This window comes from Gavialis gangeticus, unplaced genomic scaffold, assembly GCF_001723915.1.
Source record: "Gavialis gangeticus isolate Ggan-Ray unplaced genomic scaffold, GavGan_comp1, whole genome shotgun sequence".
Taxonomy (NCBI): Eukaryota; Metazoa; Chordata; order Crocodylia; family Gavialidae; genus Gavialis; species Gavialis gangeticus.
This window is the reverse complement of record NW_017729033.1, coordinates 32,215,702-32,231,047: the sequence shown is the minus strand read 5'-3', so window position 1 is coordinate 32,231,047 and position 15,346 is coordinate 32,215,702. Positions and strand designations below refer to the sequence as shown.

At 42.5% G+C, this 15,346-nt stretch overlaps 1 protein-coding gene across 3 annotated transcripts in view; it reads left to right on the top strand.

The window, feature by feature from the left end:
- SLC2A9 (solute carrier family 2 member 9) overlaps nucleotides 1-15,346 on the top strand; it is a 232,864-nt gene that overhangs the window by 123,949 nt on the left and 93,569 nt on the right. For all 3 annotated transcript variants that reach the window (XM_019526606.1, XM_019526607.1, XM_019526608.1), the window contains one exon: nucleotides 4,061-4,193. In XM_019526606.1, the coding sequence (XP_019382151.1) occupies nucleotides 4,061-4,193 (133 nt within the window). The remainder of the gene's footprint in view (nucleotides 1-4,060; nucleotides 4,194-15,346) is intronic.

Here is a 15,346-nt window from a genome sequence, read left to right as displayed (position 1 = left end):
TCTTTCCGCAGAGGCAAACTCAAATTTTCCTGTTACACTTTCTGTAAACTATTGTAATCCTTTTCATGAAATAGTATTTTCCCCAGGTTTGCTGTCTCTTTCTAGGTTTAAACAAAAAACATATTGAGTGTTGTGACCAAAGTTAATCAAATGTCAAAGATAATGTTGAAAGTAAATTTAAATCTAATACCCAAATATGTATGCTAGCTCTCATAATATGGATGCAGATTATGCATGAAAGGACTGGGTTTCCCTTAGAGTGAATGCACCCACAATGCACATAATGTGTCTACAAAGATATGATTTTAGTATAAAAGAACTGGGGTTGGTGAACAAAATTTCCACTTTGCTCTGATATTATACTTCTGGTATGTTTTTTTATAAGTAGCAGCATGAATTCCTGGTTGAATTTCATGAATTCCTGATATTGATAGAAATTAGGTCTTTCTAGGTCACTCTGTTTATCTCTCTGCCAGTATAAGGCATCTTCCATATAGCAGTCCCTGTGTAGATTGTTCTTCTAAATGCTTTGTCATGTTGAATTTTAAGTGATTCAATGGATTGGACACTTCTCCTGTGACACTATTCCAATCTGACAGATTTCACTCTTAGGATATATTTTTCCTTGATAGCCATCTTACATTTTTTGTTGCTAAAATTCAGTCTGTTATTACTAAATTATAGTCCACAAACCTTATATGGCCTTCTATACTTCTGCTCTTACATCAGGGTCAAGAAAAAAACAGAGATTATAACACTGGATCAGATATCGGTCCGTCTGATACAGTGTTCTGTCTCTGACAGAGGCCAGAAACTTCAGAAGGAGATGTATGAAACCCATAGTAAGCAGATGTGGAATACATTGCCCTCATAGAAGGTGTCATCCTACTTTCCGGTAGTTAAAGTTTGGCTTATGTCCTGATGAACTACAGTTTAATATCCCTTCCAGAATTTTAACATTAATTATGATAACTGATTAATCCAGGGGTTTTCAACCTTTTTAAAGAAATGTACCCCTTCTGGTGGTGGTGGCTGGATGGGGGGGTGGGGCTTGCACGCTGCCACCACCACTGCCACTGCGCCCTGATTTCCCATGGCCAGTTGCACGTGCAGCTCCGCAGGCTGCTGGTAGGCCTCGCACCCGGCCAATTGCGCGCTGCCCATCAACAACCCACAGAGCCGCATGTGAGACCAGCCATGGGAAAGCGGAGGTGTCCGGCCGGCTGGGTGGCACCTACGTGACTTGCAAGGGGTAAGTCCTTGTCCTCCCCCTGCCCTCTCCCCAGCCCTGTTCCTGGGAGGTGGCGGCATGGGGTGGTGGCACTCCATCCTTGCCTGCCCACGTGTACCCTCTAGGCCAGGGGCAGGCAATTATTTTGGGTGGAGGGCCGCTTACTGAGTTTTGGCAAGCCATTGAGGACTGCATGACAGGCAGCCCAAGGCAGATAAATACTTATTTTTTACATTTTTTAGGGGCCCCAAGGGCCAGATAGAATGGCCTGGTGGACCGCATCTGGCCCACAGGCTGCATTTTGCCCACCCTTGCTCTAGGACCTTTCCAAGTACTTCTAGGGGTATGCGTACCCCTGGTTGACAACCCATGGATTAATCCTTGAAATATCCAGCTTTCGTTCTTTCAGTCTGTCTGGCTGTCTATTTCTCTTGCTCTCCTTCTTTCTCTCTCTCTTTTTCTCGTTCCAGAAAGTTAGCTAAATTCCTGGCCTTGGTGATTTCCTGTAGCCAAGATCTCAATGTATAGCATGAAGGTGCTCAGAAGCTACTGTAATGGAAGGAAAATGTTAATATATTTGTATTATTTTAGTTTTTGTTTTCAACTGCAATTTAATAGAAGACTTTATTCTGGTATATTATTGTTCTTGTTTGCTTTAGGGGAATCTTTAATGAAATTCACTGAAACCTTTGTAAAAATGTCTTAAAATAACCAATTTGTGTTTGTTATTTGATTGTAACAATTGTACTTTAATAATTACTACTGTTTAATGCTCTTAGACTGTCAGTTCATAGTCATGTTGTGTAGCATCCTATGTCATTATGAGTCTTATTGCTAAGGAAAGTCCACATTAAAATAGCATACAATAGCTTTTCAAACTCCTGGTGAAAATCATGCATGCATAATGCAGTGTGCATATTTCAGTAAAATCATACTCTTAGAATTAAGGCACTTTTCTAATCCACTCTTCCAAAGAGTTATAAATAAACTAGGAAATGGAGTATAGATGTAAAATATTGAGTTAAATTTCTGTCTGAGAAGAAAAATGATGTTTGAGAAACAAAAGAAAGAAAAACATAATCCTTAATCCATTTGAAAGTTTTAAAAATAAAGGTACCTACTGAAAAATCAGAATAAATTATTTCATAGCGAGGGATATGGTAATTTTACTAATTATTTCTCCTGTTAATGGTTTGAGATCAAAAAACAAATAATAATAGTACTAGACATGTACTATTTGAACCACTTCTTTTAGAAAGGAATTATTTTTAGAGTAAATTTATCTACACTATTAATTTTAAGAATAATATCCTGTTTTTAATTAAAAATAATCTAAAGTCTTAGTCCTAGTGTATCATTTTGCCCCAGCTTTCTGTTTATATGGAGTGATCCCAGAATGTGACCCTGAGGCAGGTGAAGAGAAGGGCAAGCATTGTAATTGATGCAGCCTGGAATGTCAAGATGTTTTTTTCCCCCAAAAAATCTTATTTGTTGAAACTGAAATGTTAGTTGAAATGTGCTAGTTTCAGCAAAATTTTCAGCATAGGTCTCTGCTGAAATATATAAAATAAATTAAATAATAAATATTTTATGAATAATATATGACATTTTATATATAAATAATATATATTTATTTTTATAAATAATATGTAAAATATATTAATGTCAAATATTAATACATTAGTGTTAATGTAGTGATACTAGAATATATAGTTCATTATGTGATATTGATATATTAATATTAAGTGTATAATATATAATATATATAATTTCAGTTAGAAACCAGACGGAAACCTCCTCCAGAAACACCAGTAGCCCTGTGATTAAGGCATATATACTTGGGGTATGGGAGACCCAGTTCACATTTGGGTTCTCTCTAATTCAGGTCAGGCAGCAGAACTCCCTCATTGCTCTAGCCACCTGCTGATTGACTGTTATGGTTTGGTTTCTTCTGTCTCTCTCTTTTCTGAAAAAAGGTTCATATTTTCTCTTTGCAAAACAGGAAAGCTTTCAAAATCATGAGCGTTTTGACAGGCTGGGAAAATAATTTCCCACTTACCTCTAATGATCAATTATGTTTTTGCTCTCTATACTGGGTGGAATTGGGACTGCTAAATTGTATTATAGGTCTTGTACTGCAAAGGCGATGTATTTTTTAGTTAAAGCAGTAGAGGTTAGGGTGAAATCTGAAGTCTACTGAAGTCAAAACTCTTGATGTTTTGACAAAGGAAGATCTGAGTTTCATATATACTGTCAGTGAATTTCTGAATCATTACTGTATGCCTCATAGTGGCAAGCATGAAATCCTGATCTGCCACAGATTTGCTCTAGTTAGTATTATCTTAATTTTACATGTGGCATAGGAATGATGTGATTGAGACCATTGTCATGACTCCAGCATAGAAATGTCCTATTGTCTGCCTCAAGTTTGATTACTAGAAATATAGAAAATATGCTTTAAAATGTTTTTCCCAAATATAATTTCTATAATTTCCTAAGGTGTGAAGTGTATTAGGTGGTCCAAAATATTTTTTTAAAGAATTGGATGTGACTGATATACAGCAGCCATTGAAGTATTGCATAGCCACTATGATTGTACTTCTTTCTAAACTAATGAGTGGCATTGTGATTGGGTCTGTTTGTGGCCCATTTAATTCAATATTAAGAGGCTGTCTAACAATCCATGATGAAACTGAACAGGAAGAAATATTAAACTGTCTACTTAACCTGTTTAGATCAGAAGAGACAGCTTTTGCCTCAAAGCTGTTTTTCTTCTTTGTTTCACTATGGAAAAACTTTACTAACTATCATATTTGCATCTGTTTGTAGGAATCTCTATGGCCTTACTTATTTGGAGTGATTATTGTTCCTTCAGTGATCCAAGTTGGGATTTTGCCTTTCCTTCCTGAAAGTCCTCGCTATCTCTTACTTGAAAGGCATGACATACACAGAGCAGAAAAAGGTATGGTTTATATATTCTTCTCCCTATAGCATTTATTTTTATATGAAATGGGCATACACTGGCAATGAATACATGCTTTTCCATAGCCTAATTGATAAATATTATGACAGCAAACAGTCCTTTTATGCTTATTCTCTCTTCCCATTATCTTTTTATGCAGTGAATTGGCTGCTAGCTTGCTTTATACCTGAAATTCCTTCGTTTTCTATGGAATAAGTACAGCATGGTCAGTGGTGTTAAAAGTTTTCCCAAACTACCCTTGTGTCTTCACCTGGCAGGATTTATCTAGAGGGATGAAAGATTAGTTCATTTTCCATAGACACTCATTATATACATACTCAGCCTCACTGCTAAAGAGATCACCAAATGTGAAGCTTTTCTGTAGTAACTGAATTAAACCTATATGCTTATGTAATTGAATAGGCTTTAGATGGTAAGCCCACTTTAAATTTAGGCCACATTCATTTAGGATGAGAAGCTCCAATATACCCTTATCTTCCTGAGCCATCCATCCATATGCTGCAACCACTCCTGAGATCTGTTGGCTGTGCAGGACAGTTTCATTGCCACATTCCCAGGTTTGGCATGTGCATGTGGAAGCAGGTTGGTGTGGCATGCCTGAGAATATTCCCTCCTGAAACACTGGGCATGGCCCTAACTGATTATTGATTTCAATTAAAGCTGTGGAGTGTCTAGGTATTGGTACGAGAGCCTGATTTTTAGGTTCTTGTGTCTGAAGCCTTGGTCAGGATCTCTGAGGGTGCATATAAATGTTACATTTTTACAAGCAGAATTGCAGTTCCTCCAGGAGAAGTCTGAGGTGTACAACACATTTTCTACAGGAACAAAAAGGGCAGGTTCCATAAAAAAATCATTCAACTCCAGTGAGGTAGAAGTACCCCAGTAGAGTTTCTACTGGGAAAATGAATGCTTACGCACATACTGATAGGAGCCACCATGCTGCCTTCCGCTATCCCAGCATGCTTTGCTCTGTCCGTCCCTCCCCTCCAGGGAGACAGTCCATCACTCAGGCTGGATTCCACTGTTCCAGCCAAGCATAAAGCAAACTACTCCTCCTGTCTCCTTTGGGGCCAAAAACCCCAGCCTCTTTCACCAGACCTGCACTGTACTCCAGAGGTGCAGGGAGATGATGTTGACGCAACTGTGTGCCTGTAGCAAGTTTGGTGCCCCAGGGTTCCCTTTTTCCTGGCTTGCCATGCCTTGATGTAATTAGTTAATTTGTAAAAAGGGAGGCTGCCCTAGGGTCCCAGAGCAAGCCTTCATCTGTCCATCAGCCAACAGGTCCCTCCAGACTCTGCTGGTCCCAGTCCTGCCCCTCAACCACTAGGTGGGCCTTCCTGGCCTGTCCATGCCCCCCAGGGCACTTGTTGCCTTAAGGGCTATTTGTGGCTTCCTTCTGCCCCTATAGCCACACCCTTGCTTCACAGATGTCCCCAGTTATCATTTTGAGGCAAAAGCTGTCTCTTGTTGGGCCCCTCTCAGCCTAGGTTTCCTGTGCCAGACTGGGCTTCCAGGCTTCAGCCCCTGTCTTGCCTCCCCTCCCCTTGAGCTGTGAGTCCCTGACCCAGGTCTCACCCCTCTTGGGCTGTGGACCCCTGGCCCTGGTTTAACACGTCTTGGGCTGTGAGCCCATAGCCCAGGTCTCATCCCTCTCTGGCTGTGGACTCCTAGCCACAATTTCACTTCTCTTGTCTCTGTGACTTTGGCCCTCGTTTTGTCTCTCATCTCCTTTTAGACCTCCATCAATAGTTGCGCCCTCTCCCCTGCCCAGGTCTGCGTTCCACACTGATAGGTCCACACTGACAGGGTCCAGCTGGACGCTGATTAAAAAACTGTTCCCAGTGGCTGAGACCAGCCAGGCGACCCCATGAACATGCATCCCTCCAGCTGCAAAAAACTAATAAAGGCTTTACTTAATCAGAATACAAAGGCTACCTAGCAGAGACTGGCATTAGGGTTCCTTTTACCATGCCCCACCATGAGGATGGGAGGCAGATAGGAAGGTTAGGTTGGAGATGTGTGAAGAGACATAGTTACAGAAAGTGGTGGCTCAGTATACGGAGTCAGTTCAGCAACCATCTCCATGAATGTGCCCTGGCACATGTGCAAGTTCTGCAGCCATTGCTTATCATCCCAGCTGCCCAGGACAATCAGCTCCCACCAGGCCCTGCTCATCTCAGGGAACCTGGAGTGCTAATCGGTGGTCAGGAGTTGATCCCAGAGCATCCCAGACTGCATGGCTTTCAGTAGGGCCTCATTTTCCTTGGTCTCATAAAATGATCAGCCGGACCCATAAGGCTTGGTCCCATATACGCCAGTAAGGAGCCTTGTGCGGGAGTGTATACAAAGGAAGTAGCATCCCTTGGGTTACCTGAAGACAGCCACAACAAATCTTCTTAAGTTTCCAGTGAGAGGAATGCAAGAGGACAAGGAGGTAGCAGGCATCACCGCTCCTGGGTCCCTCAGCTCCTGTGAGAGAAGTTAGTTCTACTAAGAACTAACAAGAGAGAGGCTTTTATCTTGAAGTCTCACAGCAGAAAGCGAGGGAGGGGGGACTGAACAGGAGCCGGGGAGCATGCACATGCCCGCCAATCAGGGCTGCCCTGTGCGCTCAGCTGCTCTTGGCAGTTTCAGGAGCCAGAGGAGCCCACAAAGCACAATGGGATGCGTGCACGGGAGCCCTTTGGCTGTGGCCCATTGGCAAGGCAGGTTGTTTGTGCAGCACTCACTAAACCCTCAAATGCTTGTACAGTGCTCTGCTGGGTGCGTTTTCCAACCAGGGAAACAAAACCACTAGACTTCCAGTGGTTCAGTAGAATGGTTGTATGTACCCTGAACCAAGCTGGAATAGTTCTGCGGAGAGTTTTAAAACAAGCGAAGAGTTTTAAATAAGGTCTAAAAAAAGAGCTTGACAAGTTAATTATGGATTAGGATGTTGTAGTAACTTTCAAAACTGCATTATAAAGCATTGTTTTGAAAATGAATCATGTTCAATGGCTATTTTCTTCTGAAGCACTATACTGGAAAAAATGTGTTACATGTGTGCTTCGTGTTGTTGTTAATCTGTGACTTAAAGAGCTGATTATTTCATAGTTATTACATTCCTATTTCCATGGTGATTAAAATAGAATTTTGCAGCTATCATAATTTGGGTTGTCAAAGGGAAGAATCCTTGGCTTTCTGCTCAAGACTGTAGGTTTGCAGTTTTTAAACACATTGGTTCATTTGTAAAATACCTACACATGGATTCTTGCATTCCTTTTAGCTGGGTTGAGCTCTTGTACCAAATCAGCACATTTTAGAATTAACAGATCGCATGACTATCTGGAGACATCATCTAAATGTAGTAATTAATTTGCAACCAACTCAAGAGCTAATTTTCTTTCTGGCATGAATACTATTCTATTCATTGTTTTCCTTTTTATGTATGATATTCTCATGCTGTCACTATAGTAATATTTTCCATCAGTGCATTTAATGATGTGACTAACAACTGTCATGAATGGTTAATCCTCTCTTTCATCTTCTTCCTAGAGACAGATGTGTGTATGCACAGAGGACAGTGTATTGTTTTGATAGTGTTCTGGATTTGGATGTTTTTAGTATATGTTGTGTTGTGTCACACTGTTAGACCTGGGCAAAACTCTCCGCATTTTCTTCGATGCAGTTTTATGAGTAGTAAACAGAGTAGTAAGCCGAGAGAAAGCGCATAAAAAAATGCAAACCAAACGGGGCCATTCCTTGGCCTGGCTTTTGATGAGAATGATTTCCCAGAGCTGAAATTCAGTGCTTTGTAGAGGGTGAATTAAGAGCTATGCACCTGAGTGAAGCAGGTAAATAATGCCTAGACCCATGCTGGCACTCTGTCCAGATTCTGACCCAAAAATCTGACACCTGATCACTTCCCAGTTGTTAGTTGCACTTTGGAGCTGCCTCTGCCTTCATATTAACACCTAAAAATATAAAACTATAATTCATCATCTAGCTTGGCAGTTTCTGTCCTTTAGGACTCTACTGGATGCCACAGACACTTAAGGCTATATTGCAGACTGTTCCAAAAGACCTGTGTGACCCATCATGTTCGTAAGATGTTCATAGTGACTGTGTTTTCTTATGTAGAACAAGGATTGAATTTGGTAATTCTGCTGCTTTAAAAGGAAAACAAAACTGTAGATTCCCAAGACCAGAACATACTAGATAAAATTTGATGCAAATTTAACAGAAAGATTCTTTAAGAAGCTGGCATAACGTTTGGGCTTTATTTAATTGCAATGATCAGTGCTTATAATGGCTCAACAGCACTTTTTACATACGTATTCTGAGAACGAGTTTATTGGTAATCTGGCAGTAAAGGATATGGTTGGCAAAATAAAGGAAGATTTTGAAGTGGAAGGCAAAGCTGTCATCATAAAAGCAGTGATATCAACACCCAGTTGCCAGTGATTTAGTAGCTGAAATAAGTTTTAGGAACCAACTTACTCGAAATAGCTTTCTTGAGTCAAAAAAGTGATAAAGATGGGCAGTCAAAGAGACTACACTTTCAAATTTAGAAGCTTTTCTAATGCAGGAGTCTTATACCATTAAATCTTATAAAATGGAGAATATCATTATGCCCATTTATAAATCCATGGTGTGTCCACACCTTCAATACTGTGCCCAGTTCTGGTCCCCATACCTCAAAAATGCAGAGAAGGCACAGAGAAGGGCAACAAAGATGAATAGTGGTGTTGGGGGACTTCCATATGAAGCCATCCAAAGAGGTTACGTCTGTTCAGTTTAGAAAAGAGATTCTTGAGGGGGACATGATAAAAGTTTACAAAATACTTATGGTGAAGAGAATGTCATTAAGGATTTAGTATTTACTGTCTCTCTCAATACAAGAACTAGGGGTCACAACATGAACCTAGTAGGTAGTAAGTTTAAGACTAACAAAAGGAAGTTCTTTTTCACACAGCATGCAATTAAAGTCTAGAACTCACTGCCAAAAGATGTTTTGGTTGCTGACAGTTTAGCCAGATTCAGAAAGGGATTAGACAAAACCCTGGTTGTACCCTGTTGACTCTCCTTTTCAGCATCCTCTCTCTGTCACTGTGTGATGTTTCACATGCAAGATGGACCAGTGGCCTGACCCAGTAAATGGAAGTTCTTATGTTCTTATACAATCTTATCTTCACAGAATATATTAACATCAGAAATGTAGGTTGAAAGCCTTTTTCCTACTAAATCAAGTCATCCTATATAATGTTATAAGTTTTGCTGTGGATTTTGTCTCATCATAGAATTATGTAAAAGCTGGTCTGTGAAAGAGATGAAGTATTTAAGACATTCAAATGTATAAGTCTTTGGAAAATACATTTTAAAAGGCTATTTTAAAGCTTATAACAAGGAGAAGGATAAAGTGAATCTTCCAGACTATTTTACAGTAGCATAAATCCAAAAAGATAATGTAGACAATGGGATCAACTAGTTCTACTCCCCCATTTTTCTGCCTTTCCTTGTACCCTTTCTTTTTATGCAGTTGTGAACCAATAACCACATAAGGACAGTTGGTCCAATTATCTTCTCTGATGTCACTATAAATGTAGAGTGACATCTCTGAGTATAGCAGGACAGTTCAAATGCAGGATAGATAACAGGATATGTATGGAAGGGAAGACTGGAAAGATCTGATCAATAGATATCAAGGAAAAATAGAAAAGAGTAGAACAATAAGATATTGTGTGCACATAGAAGCCACAGAAAAGTAAGCCATAAAAAAGCATAAGCTTAATACAAAATATAAGCTACTGGTTTGATTTCTCTTCATAACAGTCAGATATTATAACAGAGGTGGGCAATTATTTCAGCTGGATGGCTGCTTAAAGAGTTTTGGTGACCTGTCAAGGGCTGTATGAGTAGTCCTGCCCCTTAGCAGTTGCCCTGCTCCGCTGATTGCTATCTTGGGGTCAGAAGTCCCACCCCAACCCCTGACCTTTGCCACTGGAAGTCCTTCGCCTTGCCTCTGGAAATACTCCTTTTGGGAGGGAGGGTTGCCATCTTAGAACCAGAAAAAAAAACAAATCATACGCTAAAAGTCAAACACCTACTATAATATATTTTAATTTTATTACAGAAAATATTTTGTCATGATTTGTGTTTGCATAGTATATATAGAGGTGGTTACATAATAATTCAAAAATAAATTCTTAGTTTTGTATATGGTGTGGTGTGTGCATGGTGTGTGTGTGTGTGTGTGTGTGTGGTAGGAGGTGGGTGTGTGGGGGGTGTGGCTGTTGTGTGGAGGGCATAGGGTATGTTGGGGGGTTGTGTATATGTGGGGGGTAGTGGTGACAGGGTATGGGTGTGCAAGAGAAGGTGCAGGGGTGTGGGAACCCCCTACACTCCCCCCACAGTGCATCAGCAGACACACTGCTCAGTGCACAGGTACCCAGTGGGGCGCAGCTTCGGCCAGCATTGCACTTCGCAATGAGAGGTGCACTCTCCCCTGCGCTGCCTGTATCACTGGCCCTCCCTGCTACTTGTGTGCAGCCCCTGCGCTCCCCGGGCACGGGAGGGAAGCCCCACATGCTAGACCCAGCTGGCTTCCCTGCCAGGACTGCCCAGCACAGGAGAGAAACTTCAGGCACTGAAACCTGCTGCCTTCCCTACAGGAGCTGTGCTGCAGGGGAAGGAAGTCCCAGGCTTGGAAGGCCTTATTGTGGAGCCAGCTGCATGAATTCAGCTTGGCCTGGGGACTTGGCACTCACCAGCCCCCTTTTACTCCCCCAGCCGTGGCCAGGATGGGAATGCATAGCCTCCAATGTCTCAGCAGCCCCCCTACTATCTTCCATGATTTCCGCACCCCCCACCCCGACTGATCCCAGCTCCCCCCTCACCCAGCCTTCCCCAGTAGACTCATTAGAGCAGGCAAGGATAGGGCCATTTGCCTGGGGTTGGCTAGGGAGCTACCTGTGTTCTCCCACAACCCACAATTCATTAACCGATGAGGGAGTCTTTATTTTTTTTTCTTTTATTTCATTTCCAATAAAAATGCTTTAAATTAACCTTGACATAAAAATGCTGTACATAGCCATACAGGATTTTAAAGGAAACCAAGGAGGCCTGCGGAGGGAAGCCACAGCTTCCATACTTCTCTGCCTCCCATCTCTGGGCTGCTTCATGCTGCAGTCCCCCTCTCTCCCACCTGTTCACTAAGACTAGGGAAAAAGCCTATGGGTGCAGACACATGTCTTAAGTCTACTTAAAATAAGCCAAGTTAACTAAATTGACTTAAGCAACATCAGAGCATACATATGTAGAGCTCCTTGACATGGTAGCAGTCTCAAAGGTGTATTATCTTGCACCGCATTTAAGTAGACTCTGCTGCGCATGTGTGCACTCTCTGACAGTTAAGTCAACTTAAAAAAATTAAGTTGACCCAACTGTTAGAAAGTTAGTACATGGGTACACACCCAATGTGTTCTAGCTCCTGACCTGCTTACCAGACCTCTACTGTCAAATCAGAGCTGTGCAGGCAAGAAACAGTATTAACCTTCAACATGTGACTGCTCACAACATGTTCTAACTTTAATCCTGCTTAACATTCCACAGATTTATTATGGTCTAAGTGTAATGGGTAACTATGAATGTGTCCCTAAGTATGCTTTCACAAATTGGAAAAAAGAAGGCCTTGCCAAATCATAGTTTTTCGATACAGTTGTAAGAGCATATCATATAAATGAGTAAAGGAATTAAATGGGCATCCCAGCTTGCAAAAGAAAAATAATATTGCTGCATGTTAAATGTCAAATAACTTTCTGTATCATGTCATAATACCACCTGCTGGTAACATGTGAAAGCTGATTCTCTAATAGTACCAGTCATACATTAAAATAACCACAGCTATCAAAGGAGCATTACAAGCAAGTACTTTCAGAGTAGGACAAAAATTCTTCTCTGCTTTAGCCTGCTCAGTATGCTTTGTAAGAGTTATAACAATAAGTGGATTTTCTAATGTTTAAAAGAAGGGTTTTGAGCTGATTTTGTTTAATATGCTGAAGAAACTTGGATGGTAGAAATCTTGAAGCCAAATTATACGCTGAGAAATGTCTGCAAATCAGATGACATAAATGGAGTCACAATTTGCTGTGGGTTTAGGCAATATTATTTGTTACCTTTTTGTTTGCTTGTGCTTCATCATATTTCACTGAAGGCTTTCTAAATTTTTGTTACTATAAAATAAAGTATTGTATGGCTGTTGTTTAGAGTTGTATATGGAAACTTTTTAATGAAACTAGTAAACCATATTGGCTGGGGCTGCAAACATGGAAGCATGAGGCCATGTTTGTCCATGTGTGTGCGAGGAGCATTGAATGACTCAGCTCTCTTAGTTTTCACCATAAGTATAGTTAGTAAATCCAAATAAAAAAATCTCAAATTTATTTTTAATCTTTGCCCAGTTTTTCTGTGTATTAATTATTCTCTGCTCCTTCAAATGATTAATTTCTTGCTACAAGTTTAATAGTTATGTAAATCCAATTTAACAAAGTCTGTCCAAATTATTCTTTTGGTTACTGGTTAATCCTAATAAAATCAGTAATGTCTGAAAATGCTAATTTTCAGCTTGCCAAACGTGTGTGTGTGTGCGCGCGCGCGCATTTGCAGAGCTGAGATTATTGTAAGAATCACATAATTACAGTGGGATGGAATGACATCATTACATTCCAGATTCAAAAACTGTGAAATTGGATGAATTTCTGTGGAATTTGCTGTATAGTCAGAGTCCTTAATGAATACATAATGATGAATCCTGTATGTCTGCTATCACATTTAAGAGGAACTAAGTGTTAAACAAAATGTATTTAAGAATAATTCATTTAGATTTTGCACATAGCACTTTCCCTCCAAGAAGTACAGAATATTCTAATAATATAAAAGCTGTAGTCTGTCTGTTTGTCTGTCCATAACGCTTTATTCGCATTCTGATTGGCTGATGGAACCAACCAATCAGAGTGCAAATACAGCATTCAGACAGGAGGTAGTGGCATGGCGGAGCACCGCCATGATGGTGGGGACACAGGGGACCCTGCCCTGCTCGCTGGAGGTGGCTCCCCATCATTCACAGGGAAGGGAGGCAGGTGAAAATGGGCCAGGCAGACAGGAGAAGAAGCAGGCCTGTCCCCAAAAACAGCAGCAGAGTGGGGGGCGCAGGGCCCAGCCCCACAACAATGTAGGGGCAGGCCCTGTCAAAATGGCAATAAGTGGGAGGGGGCCGCCAGGCCTGGCCCTGCCCTGCAATGGCAGCAGGGTGGGAAGGGGCCGGCACAGCCCTGAAGTTGAGCGGGGGGGTAGGGAGGGGGGCCAGACACAAGCTTCTGTCCCTGCCTGCCCCGCTACCCCCATGTCTTTCTTGATGGGCAATTGGTATTTCAAAAATACTAACGAAATAAAACTAATCAGACAATAATAAAAACTTGGGCACTCATTATCTTTAGAAGATCTGAGCTTGTACCATCTGTACTGTTACCTCTGTTTCCCATTTCTTACTATGTTCCTTTTGTTTCTCCCTCAAAACTCTCTGCACCATCTCCCATCTGCTGTGCTGCACAACAGCATTCTCCTTCTCTAAAGTAATGGCTGTCTCCTCCACAACTGGGGAAATGTTTACAGCCAAGGTTTTCAAAAGTATTTAGCAATTTTGGTTATCTCTGTTTCTGAGTGCCCAATCTGAACTGCCTCAATGGAGCATGTTTTTAAGCACTTAATTTGGGGTTCTGATTCATTGCACACAGGCTACTGATGCTATATCAAAAACTTTTTTTCTTCACTGAATTAATTCCACCGTCTCCCTCCAGGACAAGGGAGGACTCCAGGACCTCCCATTCTGTCCAGTGAGGGAGATGGACCAAGGTGGTCCTAAGGCCCACCGCACCAAGGCCCCTGCCCCGCCGGAGCTTAGCAACAGGTACGAAACTCTTGCAGCCCCAGCAGAGACTGTTGAGTTGCCAGCTCCCACAGGCAACACAGGCTTAACTGCAGCTACCAGCCCCATTCTCCCCAAGACAAAACGTAAAGTGTTTGTTGTGGGAGACTCCATCCTGAGGGGGACTAAGGGGGTAGTCTGCCGCCCCGACCCCTTAGCCTGGCAAGTCTGCTGCTTCCCGGGGGCCCACATCCGAGACATTGCAGAGAAGATCCCTAAGCTCATCCAGCCCACAGACCACTATCCCATGCTCCTTATTCATGTGGGCACCAATGACACAGCTCGGAGCGCTCCCAGCCTGGTCATGAGGCACTACAGGGATTTGGGAGCGGGGCTAAAGGGTCTGGGGGCACAGGTGGTATTCTCTTCGATCCTCCCAGTCTCGGGGTATGGGCTGAGGAGGGAGAGGAGGATCCAGGTAGTTAACCAAAGACTGCGGTGCTGGTGTCATCAGGAAGGCTTTGGCTTCCATGACCACAGCCCGCTCTTTGGCGATAGAGGCAGTGAGCTGCTGGGAAGGGATGGCCTCCACCTCTCTCCTCTGGGGAGAAGGGTCTTCTCAGCCAGACTGGCTGACCTGCTCCACTGGGCTTTAAACTAAGCCCGCTGGGGGATGGGGGGACTACTGCCTCTGCTGGCCCTCTGAGCAACCATTGCAAAGCCAGAAGGCCAAGGCACTTAAGGGAGCCCACCCCTGCCTCAGCCCTGGTACAATCTGTGGGCAAGGCAAGAGTCCCCAAGGGGACACTTGCCTGCCTGTACCCAAATGCCAGGAGCTTAGGGAATAAGCAGGAGGAACTCGTCCTATGATGTCATAGGGATAACGGAGACCTGGTGGGACTCTACCCATGGCTGGACCATGGGTATAGGTGGCTATACCCTGTACAGGAGGGATCGAGTAGATAAAAGGGACAGGGGTGTAGCTCTCTGTGTTAAGGAAAGCTACGCATCCCTGCAAGCTGATGTTGGCAACCAGGGTGGATGACTGGAGATGCTCTGGGTTAAAATCTGTGGGGAACATGGCACAGGGAACACAACGGTGGGAGTCTACTACTGACCTCCCACCCAAAGTCAAGAGCTGACCAGGAGTTCGCCCGGGAACTGGCTGAAGCTGCGTGCTCCAGGACCATAGTTGTCATGGGTGACTTCAGTTACCCAGACATCTCATGGG